Below are 27,204 nucleotides of genomic sequence, written 5' to 3'. Positions count from 1 at the left end.
TATACCAGGACCTGCTCTTCAAGACAACTGGGTTTTCCCTCACGTCATCGAATGGTTAAAGATTTATTCCTTTAAACGAGCGGCCACATCCTCCAGCCCCTCAGTTCGCCTTAACGCAGCAGCAGCGTTTGGATGTGGTTTGTTTCCTCTGCGGCTCAGCGTCTCTGCGCTCGCCCTGAACATGATTTAATGTTGGGAGGAATTTCAACAGGGTACCATCCTCTGCTACCCGGGAATCTCTACTTATTTGCCTCCACGGACAAGCATCCCACTCACGACAAGAGATTACAGGGAATTTCCTTGACCGCCCTACAGATGGACTAAAAAAGAAGCTCCGGGTTTTCGGGATTTTAACTCTGCTCGCTCTCACTCAGAGAGCTGTTGGCTTTCTCTGGTGTTTTTTGGGGGGAAATATCTCTGGACAACATGAAAGTTATCTCGGCTATGTTGCTCGTTGCCGTTTTTTGGAGCCAGGAGTGGAAGACGGCGCTCTCGGATTCAATCATCCACATCGGTGAGTTCCTGCGCTTTTTCTCCTCTAATTCTCGGCCACAATGAGGCTCTGTGTGCGTCTCTCAGGAAACAGATTGGACGTTTCAGCCTTGATATGCGCTGCGCTGCTTAAATCACAGCACTGCTGGCGATTAATGTGCTCATACGTGGGCTTGTCTATGAATACAGATTATTTCAATGGAGATACCTTACTTGGGATTCAAGCTGGATTATTGACGCTGTCACTTCTTATACAGCTCGTAAAATAACCGTCTGGAAATCAGTTATGCGCCATTATGGACATCATTCCAATTGAGTTGGGGTATTATTATTGCATATGCCATCTCTAATACCGCAGGATTGCTTAACAGTCGTCAATGCAAGGTTGTTAATATTATTAATAGCTGCCCTAAACGATCAATAAATGCGGGCAGTGCCAGCTAAAGGCACTGCACTTACAGAGTGCAGCGTTTCATACAAACTGATATATGATAATGGCAGTGCGCGCACAGGATGTGCGGAAAACAGGTGGTTTGGGTTGGCGTGATGCTGCCCTGCATGGCAGAGGGATTACCCTGGATGGCCACAAATTTCCTACTTATAGATTTCCATGAAGCACACTGGCATTACCTCCTTCCACCGTGAGACACTGCAGTGCAAGAAAAGAAGAAGAACGTGTTTTATGTCTTAACGTCTTTTTCGCCTTCTACCACCACCAGCAATGTGTGGCACTCTTGTGTTGAGTGTGATTTCGACATCAGGGAGCGTATTCTTTCAGGCGACGAAGCAGCGCCTCCGGCTCCAGCAGGGAGAGAGAGCGAGCGAGAGAGAGAGAGAGGGGACGCTGGAGAGCGTGTCTTGCAGAATGAGATGAGGACGCGAGGTGGTGGTGGGCACACATAATCGTTGCACAACTCGGTGGCCTCGAATGGGCGATAGACCAGAGAGGGAGAGAGAGTGTGTGTGTGTGTGGGTGCGGGAGTAAGGGTGACGAGCAACAACACGCGCGCACACACGCGCACGAGCAGAAAGATAAGCACCTGTCCGTTTTGAACTGTTATTTGACCGCATTACGCACATGGCCAAGATCACATCCATATTTTAACAGACACACACGCACACACACATGCAACACATTATACATCACCAATCAAACCCACTGCCAGGGGAGGAGGACTGGCCTCTTTGATCCATTCAGACCCTGGCCAGCTGATTTACAGAGCAGACCCCAGGCCATTTTAGCAGCTACCTCGATGCTGTTTGAAATGAGCTGGATCTGTTCGTGGTCCTCTCTGGGCTCTCGACCAAGTTGATTCTTCATATCAGACTTACAACAACAGCATGGCCGACTGGGGGAGATTTACACAGGCTGAGTAGACGGTGAACGTGTATCTTCTTCTTTGCAGAAATATGCAAAAATATGCAGTTTACGTGCCAAGTTGCAAACATGCAAGTTTAACTATTTTATAGATTGTTGTTTGAAGTGAATTCTGAGTCAAATTCAGACAGTTTAATGCATTACAGTATGAAGACAAAGTCAGACGTTCCATACAGGCGTGTAAGCTGTGGTTGTAGCCCTTCAGGGGTAGCACTGTAATCCACTGGTTTGACAGATCCCCCTGTGACTGCATGGTTTGATCCCTGCAGCAGCCACATGTTCTGCAAGTGTCTCACAGCAAGAGTCTGAAACTTTACCTGCTCACTGACTCTAAGTTTCCTCAGATAAGACTGTTAGCGATGTGACATTGTCAGGCTTAGCAAGACTAAGACCTAGATCGTGAGCTATGTAGGCCAACTACTGAGTTTCTTGTCAGCTACTGAAACTGGGTCAAGGTTCTCCATATGTGCACTCTATTCTTTATAGGCTGACTGGGACTATACTGTTGCTTTCAAACATGGCATTTCACAGGCTCTTGGCACAGACTCCATGACGTTGGCAAAACATATGTAAGCTAACTTGAGGTTTTTGCTCTATTTGGATATTTGAGATGCTGGGTGAATAGATAGTTTCATAATTATGCAGTAGCACGGTAGCCTTTCTAAATTTGAATTTATAGAGGAATTTATAACACAATAACCTCATGATTAGTATACAGTGTAGCACTGAGCTTATAATTCGCACCCAAAAGTACCGCACACTCAGATTGTATACTCAATAACAACCATAAATAGATGCAGCCCTTTAATAGCACTCTGTGTTCTTGATTATCTCTCTGTCCATATTTATATACCCAGATAATGGTAACCATAAAGATAGACATATGGTAGTGCAATGTCTTCGAGCAGTCAGTTGGAAAAATTAGGCTGTACAGACGTGGGATTTACAGTAGAAGAGGCTCTCAAATCACCTCCAGTTTGCAACATAATCCATACAAATCCCAGATATATGTGCGAGGAGCACAATTTAGTGACATGGATAATGAGAAAAACACAGCTATTCCTCCTTGACCCCGCTGTGGAAACCAGGCAAGTGAGTGGTTTCCAATTAGCAGAATAGACAGTGAGGACTGTGTGTAGTTTATTGGCTGGCTGAATTTATTCTGGGTTAGTTGCAACTCCATTTAACAAGTCTGCGTATGTGTAGAAAGTCGGTGTGTGTGTGTGTGTGCGTGCCCGAGGACAAAGGCACAGTGTGGGCGGTTGGGTGCTTGGTTAGTGTGATTTTAGTCGTTGTGTCTTTTTTTCCCCTCTCTCTCTCTCTCTCTCTCTCTCTCTCTCTCTCTCTCTCTCTCTCTCTCTCTCTCTCTCTCTCTCTCTCTCGCTCTCTCTCTCCTCCCCGCCTTATTTCTAATCAATAGTTCATTTCCCTGCTCGCCACAAGTACTTTGAATCACAACAAAAGCTTATCAGCCCAAAAACAATGCTTCTCTTTTCTCATTCGGCCTCTCTCTCACACTTCATCCCTCACTCAGACCTCTTCATCCGTGCATGTTCAGAAGACCTTGGAAGCAGCTGATAAAACATGAGCATGGAGACAGTGAAAACAGGAAACAGTGTTCTCTCACAAGCCACGCTTTTAAATTCGGACTTTCTGTGTTAGCATTTAGCATTCTGTGAACACCATTTACATCCCTGAAGACCTTCAGTATCCCCTCTATCCTCTCTTCAACTCGTACAGTGCTGACATGTCTATGTGTGTGCATGTGTGTGTGCATCATATTGACTTAGGACTGCATGAGAAAGAAAAAAAGTACTATACCCAGCAGGCGCATCACATTGACATGTCAGAAGTAATCCCTCTTTAATCTCTTTGTTGCTGCTAAAGATGGAATGAGGGGAAGAGAGGGAGAGAAAGCAGACAGACAGGCAGGGAGAGATGTGTATCAAAGGAGGAAAAAGATGGGAGACATGAAGTAAAAAAGACAGAAAGAAACCGGGGGGGACGAAGGCAGAGACTTCGTGTCATTATCCTCATCCACCAATTTTGAGCCGTCTGTGCTACAAACCTTTGCCATCCTATCACAGCTGCCCTTATTCCTGTGATATTAACAGCAGTGACCAGCAGACGTTTTCATCTTGCACTGCCCAGGCTTTAAATGTGATTGAGCTGGCGGGGAGCTGGCAACGCGGCCTCACTGTCTCTCTCTCCCTCTCTCTGTCTCTCTCTGGCTAATGATCAGCATGCAGGAGGAAGGGGGGGGTGAGGGGGGTCCGCTTGCCTCTTGGCCCTCGCTGCATCGTGTGCTGCATGGCAATGGTCCTCTGCTTTATGAGGGCGGTTAGTATAGATTGGTGAACGCGTGTGTCTGAGAGAGATACACACACAGATAGAGCGCGAGTGGTTGTGTGTGTTCTTGATTAGTTACACTCAAAAAGTCTCTGTGATTTATGCAGCCAGATTAAGCCCTCACTTTGGAGTCGCTCTAATTTTTACCCATGCAGCGTGTCAGAGTGCATTAACCCTGCATTACACATGAGGCAAAGGAGCCGGAGACCTAGCCTGGTTCATGCCTGTTTGAATCACGTACTGAACATTGGCACACTTCTTCCCATCTCATGCACCATTCTGATACCAATCACTGACACACAGTATACTACATTGGTCCTGGCTGTACTTGTACGTGGTGATGCTTGGTTTGAGCCTACAGATTAATATCATTCAAAGCTGTTCACACTCCTCAAATGCCAAGGGCACAGGATATTGAAATGAATGTGAGATGGCTACATGTAACACAATGTCTTTATCTATTTCAGCCACATGTTACAGATGCCTCTGTGGACCAAAGTAGGAATTGAATGAATCATCACTGTGATGAAGAGAGGGCCATGAAAAATGGTTCAGCTGATATGTTATCTCTCAAGCAATCACTCACACAAACACTTTTAAGGTGATAAAATAGTGCATTCCCTAATGGAATAGAGACTAAGCTGATTTTAAGATTGGAACAATATTTATGTCCAGTTTTTCCATGATCTACGTCGTGTCATTGCATCCCCTTTCATCCCTGTGTAGTGTGGCATGCTATAATGTGATATGGTCTATCTACAGTATTACACCTGAAGTCATTCTCTCATTTGGCTTCATTTTTGTAACAGTTCATCATGAAATTTGGCCAAGAAACAAGGTGAATAGATGCCTCAGATAAAGCATCATATGTCAAACAGTCATAGCTAATTTTAAGATAATTGACATCTAAAGTGGAATGATCAATGAAGTGATACTGAGCTGGGAAGAGGGTTTGCGTAAGACACCACAATATTTCTCTTTAGACACAAAATTCAAAGGCCTCACTAAATATTTAAGGTTTGATGCTCTGCAGTACAGCCAGGAGGATTAAAGTAATAATTCATTTAAATAAATGTCTGTTAAGTCACTATCTATCGCCGTATGAGGTAACACAATGGTGATTGAGCCCACTGATGAAAGCCTTTGCATTTGCAGTATTACAGACTGGGTGTCTGTGGCGACATTCACGGAAAAATTCACGAGCAGCACCCAGTTATGGACACTACCCAGAGAGGGTAGGCGGAGCTAAGCGGCTGCTTTTCCGCTCTCTACTCTCTCTTGCGAGGAAACAGTAATCTACTATGGCTGAACAAACAAAGAAAAGATCGATGACTACAGATACAACTTCAAAAATCAGTGAAAATCCAAAGAAAAAGACACAAATTTGACGCTCAGATGAAGGCAAACAGTCTAAAAAGGAAAGCGACCGTCAACGTGAAAAAATCAAGAGTTACAATCGGGAGCCAGTCGTGGACGTCACACATGCAAGTTCTCCTGCAGTTACCGTTCATCACCATAGGTGCCACTAAAGAGAATGAAAAAAAGATCTCCGGGATTACCACTTTAAAATAATTGACATCTAGAGTGGAATGATCAATAATTAAGATCCATTATTGTCAACTCCTTGAAAACGTGTCATGTACAACACTTTCTTGATATGACATTGAAGGAATACATGAAGTGATACTGAGCTGGGAAGAAAACAGACATTTCAGGAGGATTGTGGTCCAAGGCGACACCCTGATATTTCTCTTCGGACACTAAATTCAAGGACCTAACTAAACATAACATCTAAAGCATTGGTTTGATGCTCTGCAGCGCAGCCAGATGGAGTGAGAAGGACAATGGTGCAATGGTGTGTGTGTAAGATAACTCGGTTTATGTTCTAACCTGCTGTTTTGTGCGTTGTATTACTGGAGATCAGACCAACAGAAAGCAGCACGTAAGGTCCCAGAATTGGGCTGATAAGTGTGACATCAGACTCATTAAGGAGACCCACTGGGATGCATATATTACAGCTCTCTAGTGCTCTTGTTAAGTATTCACATTTTGATTCACATTTCTATGGCAACCCAAATGACTTCTACTATTAGATGACACAGATTTTACGCATTTTGTAGGTGTAGATTTTACATAAAATGATTACGCCTTGGATGCAGATTCGACTGTTTCTGATATCTTAATCCTAGTTTCTTAAGTGCAGGTCTCAATGTGCTGCTGTGCATAAGGTACGTCCTGGTAGACCCATGTCATTTAGGTGAAAGCCACAGCGAGGACAAATAAGTTGTGTCATCCTTCGCTCGCTCAGTTCAGTTTTAGGTGATGAGGAAGGGGGATGGGGTATAGACAAAGAGATTATTGGATCTTTGCGGAGTGTGCACGTGGGTGTGCATGTGGGCCTCTGTCCCATAACGGCGATGAAAGAAAGAGAAGGATTTCCGTCATTTCGATGGAGAGAGTTGAAAGCCTGAATGAGAGGTTTCTATTATTCGCGGGGTGAGGAAACATGGGGGAGAAAGACAGGGAGGGAGATTTGTCCTGGCATGGCCTGGGTTTTTCTTTCACTTTGCTGCTATTCTGGTCTTTTCCACGGAGAGGGATTTCTAAACATCTCAGCGTGTGTGAATGGCTGGTTTTGTCTACGAGTTTCACAGCTGTCAACACCGCTTCCTCTTTTGAACTATCAATTCCAGTGTGTGTGTGTCTGTGCGTGCGCGTGTATTTAAATATGCAGCTATGCAAGGAGGCTACGCAGTATGTGTTAAATGCTTGGCGTCTTTGAGTTGTACAGTATGTCTATGAATGCTGACAGGTGTGCTGGTCTATGCTGTCTTTGGCTTGGAAGATTTGGCACCTCACCTGTGTGCATGAACACTTTGTGTGTGAATAAGACTCACACAAGTGCAAACTGTGCATCTGGTTTGTGTGATATTTGAGACTGCTGTGCATCCTCTGGTGAAGGAACCAGACAGACAGCAGCTCTGACGTCTGTACCTGGTCACTGAGGCAGAACCCTTTACCAGGCCACAGAGACTGAGGGAAAGAGAAGAGTGTGTGTGTTTTTCTGAGCCTTAGACGGACTGACAGGTAGCTGTGAGAAGAAGTATGATTGCTTGTCTGAGGCTGGCAGCAGATGTAGGCGCTGAGAGAAAGCCCAGCCCTGCTGTAGGTGCTTCATCTCGCAGCAGCAGCAGCAGCAGTCAGTCAAGCAGGTAGAACAGAGCAGATGGCCTGGGAAGGCCTCGTACAACACGGGCCCTTGTGCCCGAGTGATTGTGTTGTGTGTTTGTGTTTATCCAGTCGACACACATACATTCAGACGCGCTTAATGTCATCCGAGGACAGGGACCTTTGATGTTCACTACAACAAGTGCCAGCCTGATTTTTTGCGGAGATTGACTTAAACTGCCTCTTTGAGCACATGTTATGCATATACATCACACACACATGCAAGGGCAAGCTTTCACCCTGCTTCTGTGCTTTGAGCATTGTTCCTTTTTTTTTAAGCCAGAGATGACAATATTTGGATGAGAGGGTGGAGCTGCGAAGCAAGCAACAGTTGAGAAAAACAAACCTGATTAACTTACTCAAAATAATCGTTATTACTGCTCTTATCATTACTGTGGCCATCCGTGTTTTCTGCAGGAAAGTGGCCAACAACAACAACAACTGTGACTCCCATGAACGAGCAAACAAGCCTGGTATGAAGAGGGAAATTAGCTTAAGAGGCCATTCACATTTTGTACCAGGCTGTAACCACGTTTAATTCTGCTGTAAAGTAGAGCATTTCAATTTGGGGCCTAATGAGGATTAACTCTCTTTTGGAGCCATCCTCAAGTGGTCATTTGTGGAACTGCAATTTTTTGGCACTTAAGCGTCGGCTTCGTTTTTCCGCCCCAGAGGTTGCTGCTTGCTTCTGATCAAAGCTCATAACACGTTACAATGACTGCACACTGTAAGTGACACGCTGCATGCTAATCTGAACCTGAAATCATTTCAGAACCTGAGTGGGGACAGTGCCGCCTCACGCTGAGGAATTAATCACACCAACTGACAATTATTATTCAGAGACGAGCAAAATACAAATATGCTGAACAAACAGTAGAGTAATAGCATTTGTATGCAGGGAGTATTTTCGGGGGGAGTGCTTGGTGTGCTTTGGGTCTATATAATCATGCTAATGATGAGAAAAACTTCAAAGCAAAGTAGAATCTTCTAGTCAGGGACTAGCATGACATTTGGTGTGTGTGTGCATAAATGTACATTTCTATGCTGTATGCACTGAATATACTGTATGTGGGCGTGGGTGTCCTTGTATGGTATTCATACAATCTTTCAGTAGATTTAATATTTACAGCCCTCCTCTCCCCCCTCTCTCTCTTTCCTTTCAGTCACGTTTGCTACCTCTGTGCTGGCACAAATGCAGTTTTAGTCTTGCAGCAATCTGCACTGTGTCTCACTGGGGCAGTGGGTGCCCTGAATGTGCATAAAATGTGTTTTTGTTGTATAATAGACTGTACTTGCGGGAGCATCTCAGACGTGCACGTGTGTGAGCACGTGCATGCATTAAGCAGTGCAGCTTCTTCCTGCACTTGCATGCATCCCAAAGCACTCCTTTGTGAAGACGTATCCGGACTGTATTCTCTGTGTAAGGGCAGCGAGTGTGTGGGCGTGTATGTGTTTTCATGCATGTGTGTGTGTGTGTGTGGATGTCAGTGCCAGCGTAATTTGCTGGAAGTGCCTCCATGTCCTCTGAATTATTTCCTCTACGACCAATCTTTGGCAGGCTGCTTTTCATACCACTATAAAACACAGAAAGCTCGGCGTTGCCACGTTTGTTCTGCAGTGTGCACACACGCACATAAACTAAAGCATGTGTACCTCCACATTGAAAAGAAATGCCCACACACTGTCACAAAACACTTTTAAACCCAAGGAACATTCTGTTTTTACTTGCTTCATTCACTGGTAAATGATTCATTGAACAGTAAAGCATGTAGAAGGCTGGCTGTGAACTTGTTGTGCTGCAGCCCTTCAAATATGAGCGCATTTCACTTCCTGCTGTTTTGAATCAAGCTCCCTTGATTTGCTCCAACAACAGCCCCCTTTTTAAACGCATAAATAAAGACATAAAAAATAAGTTAAGCCGTGTTGTTAAGAGTTGTAAGGGTTAACACTTTTGACAGCTATGCTAGGCTTCTGACAAGTTGTGAATGTTCATTAGAACATACCACGTGTTGTTATTGTACAATATTTATTTTTCTCCTGTGTTGCCTCAAACTGCACAGCCCCTGTGTCTGGTGTTAAAGCTTTACTGCCTTCATTATCCACACCACACGTCATACATGTTGTTTACCGAGAGGGGTTTAAGTAATAGCAGGTTTCACACCTTAGCTGCTAACATTCACAGCACTCCCACCGCCCTCACCATATGTCAACATACGAACAATGGAAGAGACTCAGTCGTAAAAGTTATTTTATAATTACTTCTTCATTATATCTTAAATGCATCCCAGAGACATTCAATCTGTAATTGTGCTTTACAAAATACAAGTTGTGTTCATAGATAAGCATTTACAGAGCAAAAGATAAATGACAACATTAAATGAAGAGTTATTGTTTGGGAGATGTTCAGCGTGTGTAACCACGTCAGTAAGACAATGGTGTGTGAAAGCTGTGTGATGGGAAGCTGAAATATTCTTAATTATCTATTAAGTTGTCGTTCAAAGTAATGTCACACCTGAAAACGGAGGAAAAACAAGTGTAGCAAAGTAAAAAAACAAAACACCACAGCTGATGCAAACCATCTGCTGTGGTGTTTTTGCCCCTGTTGAATATTGCTTGTTTCCTTTCTTCCCATCACAACACTAATTTAATTTCCATAGTATCTGGTATTCCCTTATTTTTATTTTAGTCTCTCTCATCTTTCTCCCCTCTACCTTTCTGCTCCATTTTCTTTTTCCCCCCTTTATGTCTCTGCCTCAATCTTTGTCTTTATCCCTATTCTCTGTACCTGAACTGTACCTCCCTCCTTCCCTGTCTTCCCTCCCTCCCCTCTCCCTTTTGTCTCTACCTCCTCCTTGATGTTTAATACGCCGTCAGTGATTAGAGAAACAGGCATCGGAACTGAGAGGTGTTAAACACTTTGATTATCGCTGCCGTGGCATCGTAATGTGCTGTTTGTTTGTTTGACACACTTGGCAACACGTCACAAAGCTTCCTGCATGTGCCCATCTGGATTGTAGCTTTCAATCCAGTGTTCATCTGAAAAAAACACAAAGCAAATCAACAAATTGAGTGGGCGAGCTCAGTAAGAGCAGGCATTTGAATACAGTTTGCATATTAGTACAATGAAAAATCTCCTTCTTGGTGTGCACGTACGGAGGAACTGACCACTTTTCCTCTTGCACACATTAATAATGAAAGGCTACCACCACTTGTCATGCCTCCCATATTAGATTACCAGGCTTAGTCATTATTGTTGACCTTAATAAATTGCTATTAAACTTTTTAAATCAGAAATGAGATAGGAGCTGAGAGATTAATAGATGGTGTATTATGCACAGCCCCTCTTGTGCCATGCTAATATAATGCGTTGTACCACACATCAGGCACAACTAAACCAATTGTGTGTTAGCCGTGGCTCGAATGTGCATGACTCACAGACCACAGCCTCCCTCTGCAGCTGTAACGCTCATTAAATGACCCACTGCAGCCGAAGTGTAACTGAAGATGCAAAACACAGACTCTCTTGTTTCTGTTGCCCTTAACCCCCCTGAAGTGAGGATTAACCCCAGTGGGATCAGAGCAAGAACGTGTGTGTGTGTGGGCTCACATGCACGATCCTAATCGTAATGTTTGTTGTCAAGCTAACTAAATGCCCGGGAGTAAATCTTGCGCACAACTCCACTTATGAAACTGAATACACTCCAGATGCATCACAAATGAATCCCATTTGTGTTTATTTTCACAATCTAATGTAAGCTCAGCATGCACACTGCTGGTGACTGGACGATGTATTACTCCACATGTAAGGCAAACAGCCTCTACGTGCATCCGTGCAGATCAGCATACTGTAGATTGCACCAACACACATAACGAGGCTAAAAATGTGCACTGTGAAATGTTTAATGCAGAGCCTGCATGCAGTGCAAACAACATTAGGTCATAATGAATATGTTAGACAGTAACAGCAGGGGGGGGAACAGTTGGCTGTATCGGCCATCCAAACAGCGCCGTGTGGTAAACATGTGATGCAGGTCTAACCGTTTTACTGTCAGTGTATGCTGGCTTCTTTAGCTTAGCATCTGTGTATAAAGGCAAAGTATTCAGGCCTCATTGTATGACAGTATTTTACATGCGTTTTCCCACTTTCCATATATATAACATATTACTCTGTGTGGGCGTAGAACTGTGTTGTGTAGCGCTTAATAAATCTGAAAGTGTTTGTCTCCCAGATGCCCCCACCGTGGCATAATTCACAGCTTTATAATCGCTTACAAATGTGTATCCTCAAGCAGGTAGAATAAAAACTTCATTGTTATTTACAGCAATGAATGCCACTGGGACTAGAAGCAAGGTAGCATATTGATTACAGCTGCTTTTTTTTGGTGCTGATTACACAGTCAGTGTAATAGTTACAGCATCCAGATTAAAGGGGTTCAATGTTGGGCACTTTAGGGAGGTCCTGGGAAGTGTTGTGCTGTTTAATGTGTGTTCTGTCTTTACCCTTATTAAAAGGCACTTGTTCTGGACATATCTGTGATACACTGATGGGATCCATCTCATACTAGGTCTGTTCTTTACATTTCAATTGATAATCCTTTATCGTCAATTTTAAACATATAGCCTATGCTTAATGTATGTAGATCTGCAATGATTAATCCATTAATCCATCCAACTATTTTTGATTAATCGGTTTTAGTAATACTTAAAGAAAAAAGTCAAATTCACTGATTTTTAGATGTTTTTTTCCCTATTTCCTCTGCAACTTTATGCCAAATATGGAATATATTTGGGTTGTAAACAAATCAAGAGATACATAGATGTCATATTGGGCTTTAGGAACAGCCAACAGGCAATTTTTCACCATTTTCTGACAGCTCTGAATGTAACTGTAATGTGTCTAAACATCCCTGAATTAATATTTAACCCATCTTGTACCAAATTCGTGATTAAACAAGATGCTGTGCTAATAAAAACATAAAAAATAACAAAGGAAAACATTTCTGCTGCTTTGATTTTGTTGTAAGACACTCCTGTATCCCAAAAAAGTTTCAGTATCACAGGAAATTTAACCTCATGATTCCAAGCCAGCAGCCCCTGCAGACATGTCTTCCTTCAGAGTACACTTGAGCACAGCCCGTTCTCCTTGCACAGTGGAATCATTAGACCCTCTCTTGCTGTGGACAGCCCTCTGGGCTCTCATTCTCTCACCCCCCTTTGCTTTTCACTTGTTTTTCCTTTATTCCACCATCTAAGCCTCTCTTCCCCACACATGCACCGTCTTCACTCCAGGCTCTTTAACCGTCTGCTGACCTACAATCAAAGAAAAACTCACATCTGTTTTCTCCCCACCAAGCTTACATCCTGCCACTCTTTTTCTCTCTCTTTCTGGAGATTTTTTTGTTGTACTCTGGGAATATCTGAAGCTTATTCATCTTGTTCATAGACGAACATATTCATATAGAAAAAAGTAAAGCATGTTCTGCAAGTAGAATCAGAGTTATTGCCCTCTTTTAGTTTCTGTATTATGAACCGTACCTTCGACGACAGCATCACAAACAATACTCTGATGAATCAAACGTGCTCCTAAACACAGAGGCATATGTTGCAAAGAAATATTTTGATCTCTACTTATCACAATAGACTCCAGCTAGGAAAATAAATGTGTGCACCGTGCAGGCTGAGCTCTGTGGATTCATCTCTCCCCTGCTGCTTCAATCTGCAAATTAAACTGCTCTCGCTTGCTGCCTCAGTCCACTTTCCCCTGTCTATCTTCATTTGGCATCGCTGTCTTTGAGTTAGGGTGTCAATATGCAGTAAATTAAAAATATCCTCTCCTTACCATTTGTATTTGGCTGCTGTTTGCTTTAAGTCACAACAGATGTGTGGGGAGAAGCTTTTTGATTCTTGTAGAGGTTTTGAAATGTGAAATGTTATCCAAAAGCTGTATAGTTTTTTATATATATATATAAAAAGCGACTTATTGTATGATCCATGAACTAAGCCACGTATGACTAATAAAATAAACAATTTATTAACAATACCTGAATCCTTTGATGGGCTGAGGCCATTGTCAGTGTCAGGTGTTTTTTCATGCTGTGCGATGACAAAAACTGAGGAAGAATTTCCTAAATGTATTTGAGTTTGCAGTTTTATGCTTTAGACTTTTAACAATGTTAACAATGTATCAACACTGTATCAATGTAATTTTAAATATGTAGCATAAAACACATTTGATAACATAATTCTCAGTCAAAGATAAGAATAAGAACTTGGCCTAATTTTGCCATCAGGGTTATTGTTAAGATATATTATATGTGTTGATATTGATGATATATGTTTATTTCAGTGCTATTATACTGTCACCACTTATCTCCAGGGGTGGGAATCCCAGCTTAACTCACGATACGCAAGACGCAATACATGACCCACGATAACGATCATATCACGATACAGCGATTCTGCGATCATTGAAATATTGCAAGACAATCGTATAATGAATGATGCATCATGATATCTGATTAACTTCTTCAGCCAATTAATTTCTGTTCACGTTTATACGTATATAGTAGCTTTAGTTTTAGTGCCAGTGTTTGTGTTACTATGTGTCTAACTCGTCCTTGTTCTTGTCCTTGTTTTAAGTTTAGCATGCCAACTTGTTTGTCTGCACTTCATGGAAAACCGGAGTCAAATTCCTTGTATGTGCAAACACACACATACTTGGCCAATAAAACTGATTCTGCTTACACTCGTCAATGTCATAAGCGCCACCATGAGGAGTCATGATCACAGGGAAATCTGTTTAGAGCACTATATTATTGTACTGATTATTGTATTGCAGCAGTCAGGGCGACGATATACCGCCATATCCATATTTTGTCCAGTTCAGGGAAAGCTGTGTACTTCAGTGTGTTGCAGGTCTGGGAACCACAATATTCGTCATGAGGCAGTGTTTGGATAAATATAATTGTGCTTACTCTCTTCAGCCTTCAAAGCACATCACGGCGAGAGGGAGAAAGACTTTACCTTTGTTATTTATAACCATTATTCACATGACTGAAAATATCTCTTTGCGGTATTAAATAAAAAGAATTAGAACTGGGTACTGGTAATCCTTATGCAAATGTCTTATTCAATTACACTGTGGTCCTGAGCATAAGTCTTGTAGCTAAATCTTAAAAAGTTAAGCTGCAAATCCTCTTTAGTCTTGAGGTCCCAGCTCTAATCGTCAGGATATTGTTGTTTTTGGTCCTATTAATTCCTCTGATTTCTAGTGACCTGTGTGTGCTTAACTGTGTGTATATGTGTGTGTGCACATGGGAAAGTATGAGTGGGTGTTTTCTATGTATGCATATAAATGCCTGCAAGCGAAAGTCGCACCGATTTGTGTTTCATCGCCCTGTTGTTATCCGAAAACTATAGAGCACACTCTGACACACACACAAAGATGAAGTCCCACTCTTACACACACATTTAAGGGAGTTAGCAGAGCTTAGAACGGGACATGCACAGTAGGACAATGCTGTAATTCAGGAAAGGTTTAGCGGTGAGAGGTAGAGCACGAGTGGATTAGCACGGCAACAAGACAGCAAGAGTCCAAAGTCAACATACAGCACAAAGTGGAATTGACTTTCGACAGCAGCCAAACGGAGCTGTGAAATTAATGCAGGTGCACATGCTGACTTCATTTTACCCAGAGTAACATTGTAATGATGGTATGAACATTTTTGTGTACCCTGTTTTGGATTTGTGTTCTTTCTGTTTGTGTTTACCTGCATGTGAGAGAGCCTACAACCTTTGAACAAAGTGTTTCCTGGCTCAGGGTAACAGGTTGTACAATATAGACAGGGGAAATACATAAAAGCTTACGACGGGATTATTGCAACATTTAATCTCGCAGTTTGGAATTAGATGTGCATCTCATGAGTGTGCAAATTATTTTAAACGTCTATTTCAGCTTTTGGAAGAGTGAAGCAGGAATAATCATACGAGACGGTGATAGCAGTGTCTGTCCGGATAAACATACAAATCAGTCGTACAGTATACACCACAAGTGGTAGACCCAGGCAGTCAGCTGTTTATGCACACATACGCAGACACGCAGAGACACTCGGTTCCCATCGAGGGCCGTCCTGTCTGGCTGTGCGGCTCAGCGGCTCGGCTGAATATGAGAACAGACAGTCTTATTTTTTCCATCTCCATGTAGTTGCCGAGGGTTATGCACACTGGACAGCCATCTAACCCCAGCACATTACTGTGCCGTCAGAGCAAATCAGGCGTGTGGGCATGCTCACATACTGTATGTGTGAGCACTATGAGGGTCAGCTCAGTGCACGCCGCTCTGTACAGTATGTTTGAATCTGTGTGTGCTGGCGTGCATTTAAATACGCTCCGTGTATTATGAAGGGTTCCCGGGAATGTGCTAGTTTGCGTGCATGTGTAGAGTAAATGTCTGTGTTTGTGCGAACGTGAGTGTGCAGAATGCAGGGACGAAACTGTGTAATGTGTAATGGGCCTTGGTTTTCCTCAGGGGGAAAAATTACCGCACTGCTGAAATGTAGCCTTACAAGAGAGAAACGGTAGAAGCAAGAGGTTACAGGAAAATGTGAAAAGTGAGCCAACATTATGCATTCCGGTGGGAAGTGGCTAAACAGCAGCTAATTATGTAGTCTGCTCATTTAGAATCATGTTTAAAAGCTCTGCTACTCCCATCAGGTTTATTTGATCTGCCCTCATTCACCTTTGTAAAAAGTTGTCAGAGAGATGTTGATGCAGCGGTGTGAACTTGACACATTTGGATGAGAATTAGCAGTCAACAGTTATAATTACCACTTCAATCCCTGGCTTTGTTTTAAGCAGAGAATGACTCAACTGTGCTAATGATCAGGTGCTACTCATACTCCAAATTAAGGTCACACAGGGTGTAACGTAAGGGGATGGACTTTACCTTTCCTTTATGTTATTAGCTTAGAAGTGTATCCATTTGGTATATAGAATATAAGACAAAAGCCCCTTTACACAGCTTTGTTCATGGCGGCACTGGCACGTCGCCTTTCTGTATTAAAGGTACAGGTGGTGCCAAGTTATGTAGGTATATAGGCAAAACAATGTCTGTGTAAATAAGGGAATGGCAGGACGGGACAGCGTTGTGTGTTTGTGGGGCTGATTCTGTTTGTTTACATGTGCCGCTTCTTTATCTCCTGCCAGGCTGGCACGCTGTGTAAATCAAAAACTGGGGCAGTAATATGATGCCATTGTTTGGTGCAGTGTAAAAACAAAGGAGGTGTAATGGTGGAGCTTCCTCACGGCGCTGTTGCAGAGTCTCAATATGAGAAGGGCTACAAACTCAGGCATTATCTCAAAGTGTGATCACAACACTGAGCTTATTCTGCTGAAATTGATGTTTAGTATGAACATAAGAGTGTGATGGCTTTGCTGATTTAAAGTCAGACTGATAAATGCAATGAAATGTCTGTACATGGCTTTATAGAAGCCTTTGCAGGGAGGTGTGCAGATGTGACGTGATCCTGTCATCATAGTAGCCCCTTCTTATGTGTTTGGCTTTACTGTATGAAGCAGATTTAAAATTCAAATGAAAATTTTCGTGAAGAAAAAGAGTCAGAGCCTTGTGAATCAGTAGTGATAGAGTACACATACACTAAGAGTCATCTTAGAGCAGCAGACATTGGGAGGATTTTGTTGATTTAGGAGTTGCTTCGCAGTGGGAGAGAGATGAGAAAGATGTCTGCGAAAGCCAAAAATGAGAACATGATATGCACTTTATTCTAACACTATATCTCTGCTGTGGCCTTTAGACATACGGTTGGACGTTTGTGGTTTATGTGCATGCTTTTTTTTAAGGCTGTTATGCAATGGATAGTGACTGTAGTCAGAGAGGAATGCCTCTGGCAGATTTAGACAGGAGTGGTGGAGTGCATGAGCTTTCAGCACCACTATCTCTGATCGGTCGAGTCGGGCTGCAGCCTTTGCCAGCTGCCTTGGGTGGAAATACTCAGCAGAACAGATAAGCAGTCCATCTTTCACAAAATGCCAACTTTTGTAAGGTCTTGCTCTCCACACTGCTACGCTGCTGTGTGGAGATTTCTGACTGTTGCTGAGGATCATTTCATGGTTCAACAATAATTTTGTATCAATGTTGTGGTTTAATTTCAGAATTGTAATTTCTAGAGGATTCAGGAGGAGCCATGACCTTTTAGAGGGGAAAAAGTTAAGTCCATTCTTCATGTAAAAAAGCAATCCTCCTCTCCTCTCCTCTCTCTCAGATAAGTCTCTACTGGATACTTTATAATACCATCCACTGATAGTTATGTATCTCATATCATCAGCTTATTTATACACACAGCATTATAGTTACCAAGAAAGAAAAGTAGACTGCAACAGTTTCATCTCACCACTGCATGTCAAGCATTGTATTCAAACACTTTAAATTGACTCCATTTAAAGTCCACATAAAATGCAATTCCACAGAAAAGTGAACTTGAAAAACAAAGATTGAATGGGAAGACAAAAGCTCAATACGTTGCACGTTTTTTCTGAATAAGTGTTTGTCAGCCCAATAGAGAAGCTTTTCTTCATCCAAGACAACAACAGGAAGTGGCAAAAAGATTTTAATGAAATGCCAAAAATGACTCATCATCCTCCAACTTTGAATGGGAATTTACTGGTTAGCAAACGCAGCCTTTCGATGTAAATATCCTCCGTTCAGGCAGTGGTGTCCAACAGGAACAGGGACAGAACCAATCCAAAGCAACTTTTTTGACTTTTTGATTAGTTTTTGTTTTGTCTTTTGTGGTCTTGTTATGGAGAGGACAGTGGATAGTGCCGGAAACAGCTAAAGAGAGATCGGGGGATGACACGCGGTGAAGGTCCAAGGGCGGGTGTCGAGTCTGGGGCCGCCACATCAAGGTCTAGCCTCTGTACATGGCCCGCTGATTTAACCACTGAGCTAAACCGACGCCTTCTTTGTTTGACTTTTTAGCACACAAGTTGAATCTTTAATTTAAATTGTTGCATTTATTTAAAACAACCGGTTTGATTGAGCTCTTTTAAGGTCTCTTATTAATATTTCCGTTGAAGTATGACCCTAACTGACCTCAGAAGCTGTTCACTTGATGTAACCAGCAGCACTATCACCAGTGCCAATAACAGGCTGGTAACGTTGTGCCTTCGTGTCTTGGCGGGACATTAATTGGACTTGATGAGGTGTTATCAGCTACCTGCTTTGCCAGCATACAGGCTAGGTGCTGCTGGCGCTTGTCATTGGCATCAGGAGTTATAGCCATGAAAGCCGCCAGCCTGACCTGACTGTTGGTGGAAGCAGCACAGGACTGATTCATCATTCTCAGTTTAAGGCGGATGCTACCTCCATGGTACTGTTTTGTAACTCCTTTTTTAATGATCTAATCCAGATGCAACTGGTAACTCACAAATATCGCAGTAAAAGTTAAGAAAGGTTATCAGGGAATTATTGATACTATGTTTAATACTCCCTCAGAAACCACGCTAATAAATCGTTTACTCAAAGCAATATTATAATTCACTGAGCAGTGATCATGGCGTTCTCTAATACAAGCATGAACGTAAATAACAAAAGCTGCCTTAATATCTTAATCCTCAAACACATTCACCATGCCCCTTCTCCAGGGTAATTCTGCATACACCTATTTCAGCATCAAAGTTAGCTGTCAACTCTTTGACTTCATCAAACATTCATCTCACCAAACTTCTAAAGTAGCGTGTTTAATATGCAAGCTTTTGTGTTTCTTTGATTATATTTTTATAATCCCACTGGGAGAACTTTGACAGAAAGAAGAAACACAACACAATTATCGGTAAATGCGAACAAACCCAAAAATATGTGCATATATTATAACACAGGGAAACTTAAATGTTTCAGCCATCAGCTTTTGAGGATTTCAGGCGCCTTCACTTTTTACTTCCTCTTTTCTTTGGCTCTGCTCTTCCTCAGTCACTCACTTACATACAACACCAAACACAAAGTCAAGGAGGGGGCATTGTGATTTACTCTACCTTTATTCCAGAATCAAAAAGTATTGTGAAGAAGAAGCAGCATTTAACTTCACTGAAACTACAATACCATCCTTTTCCTCTCTCTCAATAATAAAAGAGACAAAGAAAAGGGCAAAGCAGGGAGACACGGTGAGAAGCAACCAGAGGTTAAAGGAAGAGATCAAGAAAAGGGAGAAAAAACAGTTTCCAGGTATCTTCTTCAGTACGTCTGTATGTCTGAAAGCGACTTTGATAGGGTCAGTGTGAGGTCATCGAAGAACATGACTGGGAATGTAATCATCTGTCTGCCAGTTTCTTCTTCCTATCTGCTTTCTAACATCTCTGTGGTTCTGTGTCTGATTTCTCTCCTTCCTAATCCCATCAGACACTGTGATGAAACGAGTCTTTGTTGTAAGTTCTCACAGGCAGACGAAATATGAATGACACTCGGTAATGCGCTGCGCATTGTTTCATCGTTTAGCCGGGAAAATAGAGAACTTCATCTCTTTGCGTAAGCTTCATCAAAGGGAACCATGCACATAAGCGTTTGGCAGACGGAGAGCAAAATGAGTTTGCCCTTCAAACTTCTTTACAGGCTGGACGCAACATCACATTCTCCCTGTTGTGAGCGGGACACTTAGAGGTCGAGGGATCAGTGGTGCAGGACACAGCATCGTGCACGTTATAGTACAAGATATTTGTTTAATTTTACCTGCAGCTTTTCAGTGAAAAATAAGAGGGAATACAAATTGGATACGGTCAATCAAATTACTCTTTATCCTCATTCATTAAAACATTACTATGCATCACAGAGCTCTACAAACACCTGCAGCAGATCCACCACAAAACGCCTTCCCCTAGGAAATTCCGTTGGCTGACACGTCTTTCACAAAACAGGTTGGTTAGTTTTTCGAGTGGGATCTCTGTGTGCACGCATCGGTTGATAGGCTCATGGAAAAAGCACGAGATGTGAGTGCCAATTGTGCCATTTGCTTGTGACATGGTTGTAGAGCAGGCAGGGAAAGCAAGAACAAAGCCAGCTAATCCTCGACACCAAAACTGCTCTCTGCACTGCGTGATTGTTACTGGCGCATCGCTGCTGTCGTGCTCCTGTTATTCACTGTAGAAGCAGCCATATTTACCAAAGTAGAGCACTGGCGCAGACACAGTTAATCTTCCAAAGAAGAGTTAGTATTACATTACAGAACATTTTCCTCAAAGCTTAGCTAATAATACACAGTTATATGATATATAGCTTTGACACATTGCTCTAGTTTGTGTCAGTTTCAAGCAAATTGAGACCATGTGCAACCCATTTAAATGACTTCCCTGCACAGCTGTGTCAAAACAAATGTAATAATTATAATGTGACCGACCGCACTGAAGTAGAACAGTGTTTTGACTTCCTTGACAATGCACGGCCCTAATTTGCTTCATACAGCTACATGCTCTTTCTTTTCCTTATGAAGACATCAGAAATAATTTACCAGCTCCTTCAGTTCTCTTTCAGGCCTCGCTGAGACGCTCATAAGACATTTATGAGCTCTGCTCTTCCAATAAAGAGAAACAATGAGAATTTCACTTTCATGATCTTTGAAAACTTTTTTTTTCTTCCTTTTTTTAATTGAAAAGTTTTTAACGTAGTTATACCCACATGGCTCGTTGCACAGAACAATTTAACTGTTACATTGATAGATAAAGAATCGAATACCATGCAAGGAGCTGGAGTCATGAAATTAAAACACAGAGGGAGGGAGGAGAATAGCAGAGAGAGAAAAAGATCGGGGCTTTGCCGATGTTGGCCATAGTATGCAGATAAGATGAGATGTCATATTCGACAGCATATGACTCCTTCATGCAGCATCGTTTCTCAAAAGCAGAGTTACAGACTGAAGACACGCTCCGCTTGCATAACTCGCAGAGTGAAAACAGCTACAGGGCAGAGAGAGAAAGACAGGGTTGGATCAGTTGCTTGTCTCAAAAACTTATTCGTGAGATGTTTTTGATGTCAAACTGGGGAAGAAAATGGCTGATTTTCGACTAGAGGCGCATACAACTACTTCTCATTTGTTTGACACAATCTGCAGATTTGTCTGACGGGTCTATTTTGTATGGAATCTGGTTTCTTCAGGCGTGTTTAATTATCAGTATTCCCCTCAAACTGGCAGCATTATCAACATCTTGCATATTAACACGATGATCAATTTTGCTCAATATAGAACAAATGATTGTGATCATATTTTTTGCCATATTCTGAGCCTGAGTATCGCATCATATTTTTGTTCTCCAGTAGTTCTAAGCAGCTGCTTCCTCAATCTGGCTTTCTCAGAAGCAAATAATCAACAGGAGGAGTGCTTGACTTGATGAGAGGGGAAGGAGAAAAGGAAAGACGGGGAATTGAAGGTAAATTGAAAGAAGATATGAGTTGTTCGCAGAGAAGTCCAAAGCTATAATTAAGTAAATGGAGACGGGAGGATGAGTAAATATAGCAGTAAAGCTGAGTCTTGAGGTAGAGATATGCAGTAAGCTGTGCACGCTCGATATAATTTGTTCTTTTCATATTGGGTTCAACAAACTAATGTGATCCATGTCAAGTCATAAGAAAATATGAAAGTGACATTTTAAAGGATAAAGAATCATACTGGGGCAAACAGGCATTAGAGTCGACATCAGAGAGGGAAGAAGTAAATGGCCTCAGTGGCCTCTCAGATTTACTCAGCCTGACAGCTAAATTGGTTCTAAATTGCAGCAATATCGGTCTCACTGCATGTTTGATGATGGCTGATTGAAACTTTATCTCTGTGCTAACCCTGCATCATACCCCTAATTCAAAACTTTTACATTTTGTATTGGACTGAATATCTTTCCATGATAAAATATGATGATTTAAAGCTCCTTAAAGCTTTTTTGGTTATGAAACAGACTGAAATTAATTCTGATGACTCTATATGACCTACAAAAGCAAACCAGACCATCAGTGGCAAGAATGATTATTATTATTTTTATGTAGATATTTTTAATGCCTGAAACCGCTGCCGGGGGGTAGGTGTCAGACGAAGTGATTAACTGCACGCTGCCTTTGTTTACATTTTCCAGGGCACAAATTTAAAGTGAGTGATACATGTGACTGTTCAAGAAAGCAGGATGAGATTTTTTGTTACAAACCATCACTTAAGCATGAACAGGACAAAATCAGCAAAGAGATAAGAAGTACAGTGGGGGCGCCAACATCAACACAAACCAAAAGTTCCTCACGGCAGCTATAACAGCAATATCTGTTAATTGTGAGAAAGTTGTGCTGAAATTCAGAGATTGGACATCTTTAATTTAAAGCAAGGAATACATACCAAAGCTGTATCTTTCATTTGGTTCGGTTTCATTAGTTTTCTGGCTCTGCTGCTTACTCTGTGTTTATAAAACTTATTTGGATTAAATTATGGTATCTTCTGGATAATTTATGTTCTTTGTCTCTCCTCTTTGTTCACTGACTGACGGCTGTAAAGAGCCTGAGGCCTCAGGGGGCACTAAATGGTATTGTCATTCCAAATTTAGGATTTTGCCGTTTATAAGAACCCCATTTGTCTTCAGTGGTAGAACAAGAGAAGAGGAGCAGAGGAAGAGGAGAAAACAAAAGAACAGAGTAGGGCATGTGAGGTCAGAAGGAGGAGGTAAGACACAGAAACATTTAGAGAGAGAAATGAGCAAATGAGAAAGGGAAGTTGAAAAAGATCTGAGGAGAAGTCAGGGCGATTAGAATGAATAAGTCATTAACAGATTAATATTAAAATGGACGGATTAATATTAAAATGATAAGATCTATGAATGTATTGTGTCAGTCTTCTCTATTATTTCACAAAACAGAAAAAAGGAAAAAAAAACAGACGGAGGGGTTTGTGCAGATCATCTCAGTGCATGAGTGAGACAGTGTTTTGAAAAACCTTCCAAGTTCTGAAGGCAGATTCATCCAACGAAAGCATTTCACAGTACATTGACTGTCCCTGCAGAATATATGACTGCATGTCATTGGCAGCAGATTAGGGAAAAGGAAGAGGCTTGAAATAGAAAACAGCGTAAGAGACAGAATAAACTAAATACTTCTGTTTTGGCAGACAAATAAAGAGGGGGTTTTCTGCTGTTTCACATTTTAAGATATATATTATGTTACAATGTTGGATGTCCAGACTCCAGACGAAGTTTCAAATCTGTCTGTAAAAGTATGTTGGAGTAATCCCCAGGCTTCTCAGCTCAGTCTGCAGGCTGCTGTGAACGCCAGGTTTCACACTGTTTTTTCTACATGCTGCTCTTTGTGACGTCACAGCAGGCTTCGCAGAGCTGGCCAATCAGAAGAAAGTAGGGATTTCTTAAAGGTGCAAAGCTGATTGAGTTGTTTCAGGCATAGGGCCTGCACAGAGCACCAGTGTGAGAGTTTTATTTCAACTGTAAATTATGCTAAGCTACTCCACAGGTATCACAAAGGGGAAATATGAAGCTTGAAATTAGCATAATACCCCCCCTTTAAGAGGCCGTTGTAAGCAACATGTCGGTACACTTATCACTCCAGGAAAACTTTCTTTACAAACTCACAAAAATCTAAAAGTGACACAAAATCTCATTGGGCCTCACTATTGATGACATGTCAACCTTCATAAATACTTCATTGGTCAGAGGGCAAGGTCACCATGTCTGGAAATAAGTGTCTTGGTTTGTCATAGACCTTATGATGCCCCCTGCTGTGTTTAATAAATCATGACCTACAGCAAAGAGAGAAGTATGAGTAGAAAGTCCTGGTTGAAAAATGAATGTAAAGAGTACTGTACACACTTTGATTTACATAGTGATTAGCTTCTGCTTTAGGGGCTTTCTCTTCTCTAGTGCCAATGTCGTTGTCTGTGTTTTCCTTTCCACCTCTCCCGCTGTATTTACAAGCACTAAAGAAACCTGGTTTCTGAATAAAATTCAGTTCTGAAACATGAAAGCAACGTGATTTACTCCAGGGGGACCGGAAAGTCATCAGATTAAATCACAAAAAAAGCTCTCCTGACTTTACATATAGCGTAACAGTATTTCACTAAATCCAAATATGCATGCCTTGGTTTAAAAATAGTACTAAGTATGGTTATATAACAGCAGTAGTGGAAGGCATGTGATTACTGACCCGTTTCATGTTAACACTGGTTTTATAGTAACCTGGTTCTCACAGAGCACACGAACACATTCCCTGTTTCTCTGTTGATTTCTCCCAATAATCTGGCGTCTTTCGTGCATGTAAATTTTATGCTTTTTTCCACTAAATTTTCTGTATTTGCTTTTTATATTTGATCCTTCCTTTCTCGCACTTTGCTGTTCCTGGCACTCTACCAACATCTTACTGTAACTCTCTACTTAGTCTTTGTACGGGGTCTCTATCCTCCTCAAGGTTCACTTCTGTCTGCTCTGTTTAGGCGTGTTTGTGTGAGCAAAAGTGTGTTTTGGTATGCACGTATATGTGTGAATCCATGTGGAACAGTCCTCCCCAATTATACAATATCAACCCTCTGCTGGCTGCATATTCAACATGTCAATGTGTTTTGTTTCCCTCAAGCCAAACTCAGCACCTCCGTCGTGTCCCGGCATTTGTTTTTTCCCCCCTTCCTCTGTTCGTCTCTCTTGTTTACTTTCCAAAGACTTTTTCATCTGCATAATTTTCAGAGCCAAGGTCGCCAGCTAGGGGCAAACAGCAGTGGAAAGCAACATCAAAATCACCTTGTTTTTTTTGCCCTTAATGTGAAAAAAAGAAAAGCTTTGACAGGAAGAACTACAAAGCATTAGAGAACAAAGTTAATCACTGTGGGAGAATGCCAGGGGTTGATAACTGTAGAGACGGAAATGTAAGCACAACATCAGCTATTTGTTTTCTTTGTTGTGAGTTTTTCGGTTCTCCTTCTCTCTGCCTCATTTTCCTGCTCTCCCTGTCATATCTCCCTCCTAACCCTGTTCTTCTGTCTCCACTGAGTTTTTCACTTTCTTTGTCTTTCTTTCCATCTCTGCGTCTTTATCCTTCTCTCGCCCGCTCAGTTTTCTCCGTGAAATTCTATTTGTGGGGTGTCAGAGGTCCATGCAGGATGGGTGTGAGCTGAGAGATTGTGTCATAACAAACAACACAAAAACAGAAAAGATTGATTTAACGTTTATCGTAACAGTGCAGGGCTTGTTGAGAAAATTGGTGTAGGACTGCGGAGCTGGATATGCTGCACAATAAGAGAGGCAGGTCTTAAGTTTATATCATTGTAGGGATATATGGGTGATGTAATGCATTCATATAAGTTGTTCTAAAAACAATTTCATCTCCTGTAAAGCTGCTGAGAATCTTAAGTGGTTGTTTATTTTCCATTGCGAGCACAAGCACTGCTCTTATTTTTTGGTTATTGTTTTTTAAGGCTCCATTTAAATTCTGGTTATGTATTAGTACGAAGAGGTGAAGATAATGCCCTTGTCTGTGAGAACAATAGACTTTGCTGTGTGAGTACAAATGAAGTGGTGTGTGCGCGCACCTCCATTGTGTGTGCATGTGTGTGTGGCTCTTTGGGGGATGAAGAGGTTTATACGGTCTTCAGTGTCCATAGAGAATCGTTGTGACAGCAGATAATTCTTTTAGAAGAGTCCATTTAAAATGAAGCACAGAGGAATCGGAGCTCGTCACAGCTCGGGGGGGCGACTAAATATAGTCATCCAATAGACACCCTATCACGCTAAAACACACACAAAACACTAGCTGGTCTTCTTGAACCTACATCATATCCTATCAATATTCAAACTCCGTCACTTCTCCATATTTTTCCATTCATCAGTCTTGAAGTTAAACTTTTGGGTGGACTTAAGAGATGATTACCCTTATTAGTAACTTATATGTTTCATTGGATATTAATTATAACACCTGACTCAATCAGCAACCTCCGATGGCTGCAAATGAAGCCAATGTGTGAAGGGCCTGCAGTTCTTCAAGTGGCCACTTGAGGCTGGCTCCCAAAGCGAGTCTATCTCCATTAGGCCCCATATTATTATGCCCAACTTTACAGCAGATTTAAACACCTTTGCAGCGTTGTACAAACAGCTGTTTTGCTCTCTATATCTCCTTTCATAACAAGCATACAGGGGATGAATTTATATAGAATTCACTTATTCACAAGTTATATCAAGCCTTCAATTTAGCATAATTAGTCACATTGAGTTACAGACAGTTGCTGCCAGCTGTCTGGCTCTCTAGAATCTCATTCTGTCGAAAAAACACCATGGAGCACATTCCCCAGCTAATGAGTAAGCCACTGGCACAGACTGTATAGTTTATAGTTTGGATAACTTGGCATTTACCAACCCCTCACTCCTCTCCATCGCAACCCTCTCGTCCAAATATGGTCACTTCTGGCTCCAGGAAACACTGCGGCTGCCAAATGCAGAACTGGAAGCTTCAGAAAGGCAGTGGACAAAACAGTGGGTGACGTCACAGCGGCTGTGACCATTACTTATACAGTCTATGACCTGATAGACCTCTTAGCTGATTTCTGTTCCGAGTCGCTGGGGTCATCCCAATACGCATTTGCTGAAAGGATTAAGACAAAGGAAACATCCCTGGTCCTTGGAAGCATTCAAATTCACATCTAGGGCAAATATAAAGTCGAAAGGTCAACTTGACTATATGAGGAAGCTTCTGCAAATGTAATCGTATTAACCCTTACTACAATATATAAGCACCA

General features: G+C 41.9%; 1 protein-coding gene across 1 annotated transcript in view; it reads left to right on the top strand.

Annotated features, from left to right (window-relative positions):
• The first annotated feature begins 304 nt into the window (after positions 1 to 304).
• grid2 (glutamate receptor, ionotropic, delta 2) overlaps positions 305 to 27,204 on the top strand; it is a 514,857-nt gene continuing 487,957 nt past the window's right edge. The window contains exon 1 of the mRNA XM_069682887.1: positions 305 to 514. Within this exon, the coding sequence (XP_069538988.1) occupies positions 427 to 514 (88 nt within the window). The 5' untranslated portion in view covers positions 305 to 426. The remainder of the gene's footprint in view (positions 515 to 27,204) is intronic.

This window comes from Semicossyphus pulcher, unplaced genomic scaffold (assembly GCF_022749685.1).
Source record: "Semicossyphus pulcher isolate SPU_LCO1_2020_fin unplaced genomic scaffold, fSemPul1.0.p SCAF_6, whole genome shotgun sequence".
NCBI lineage: Eukaryota > Metazoa > Chordata > Actinopteri > Labriformes > Labridae > Semicossyphus > Semicossyphus pulcher.
This window is presented reverse-complemented; position numbering and strand designations above follow the sequence as displayed.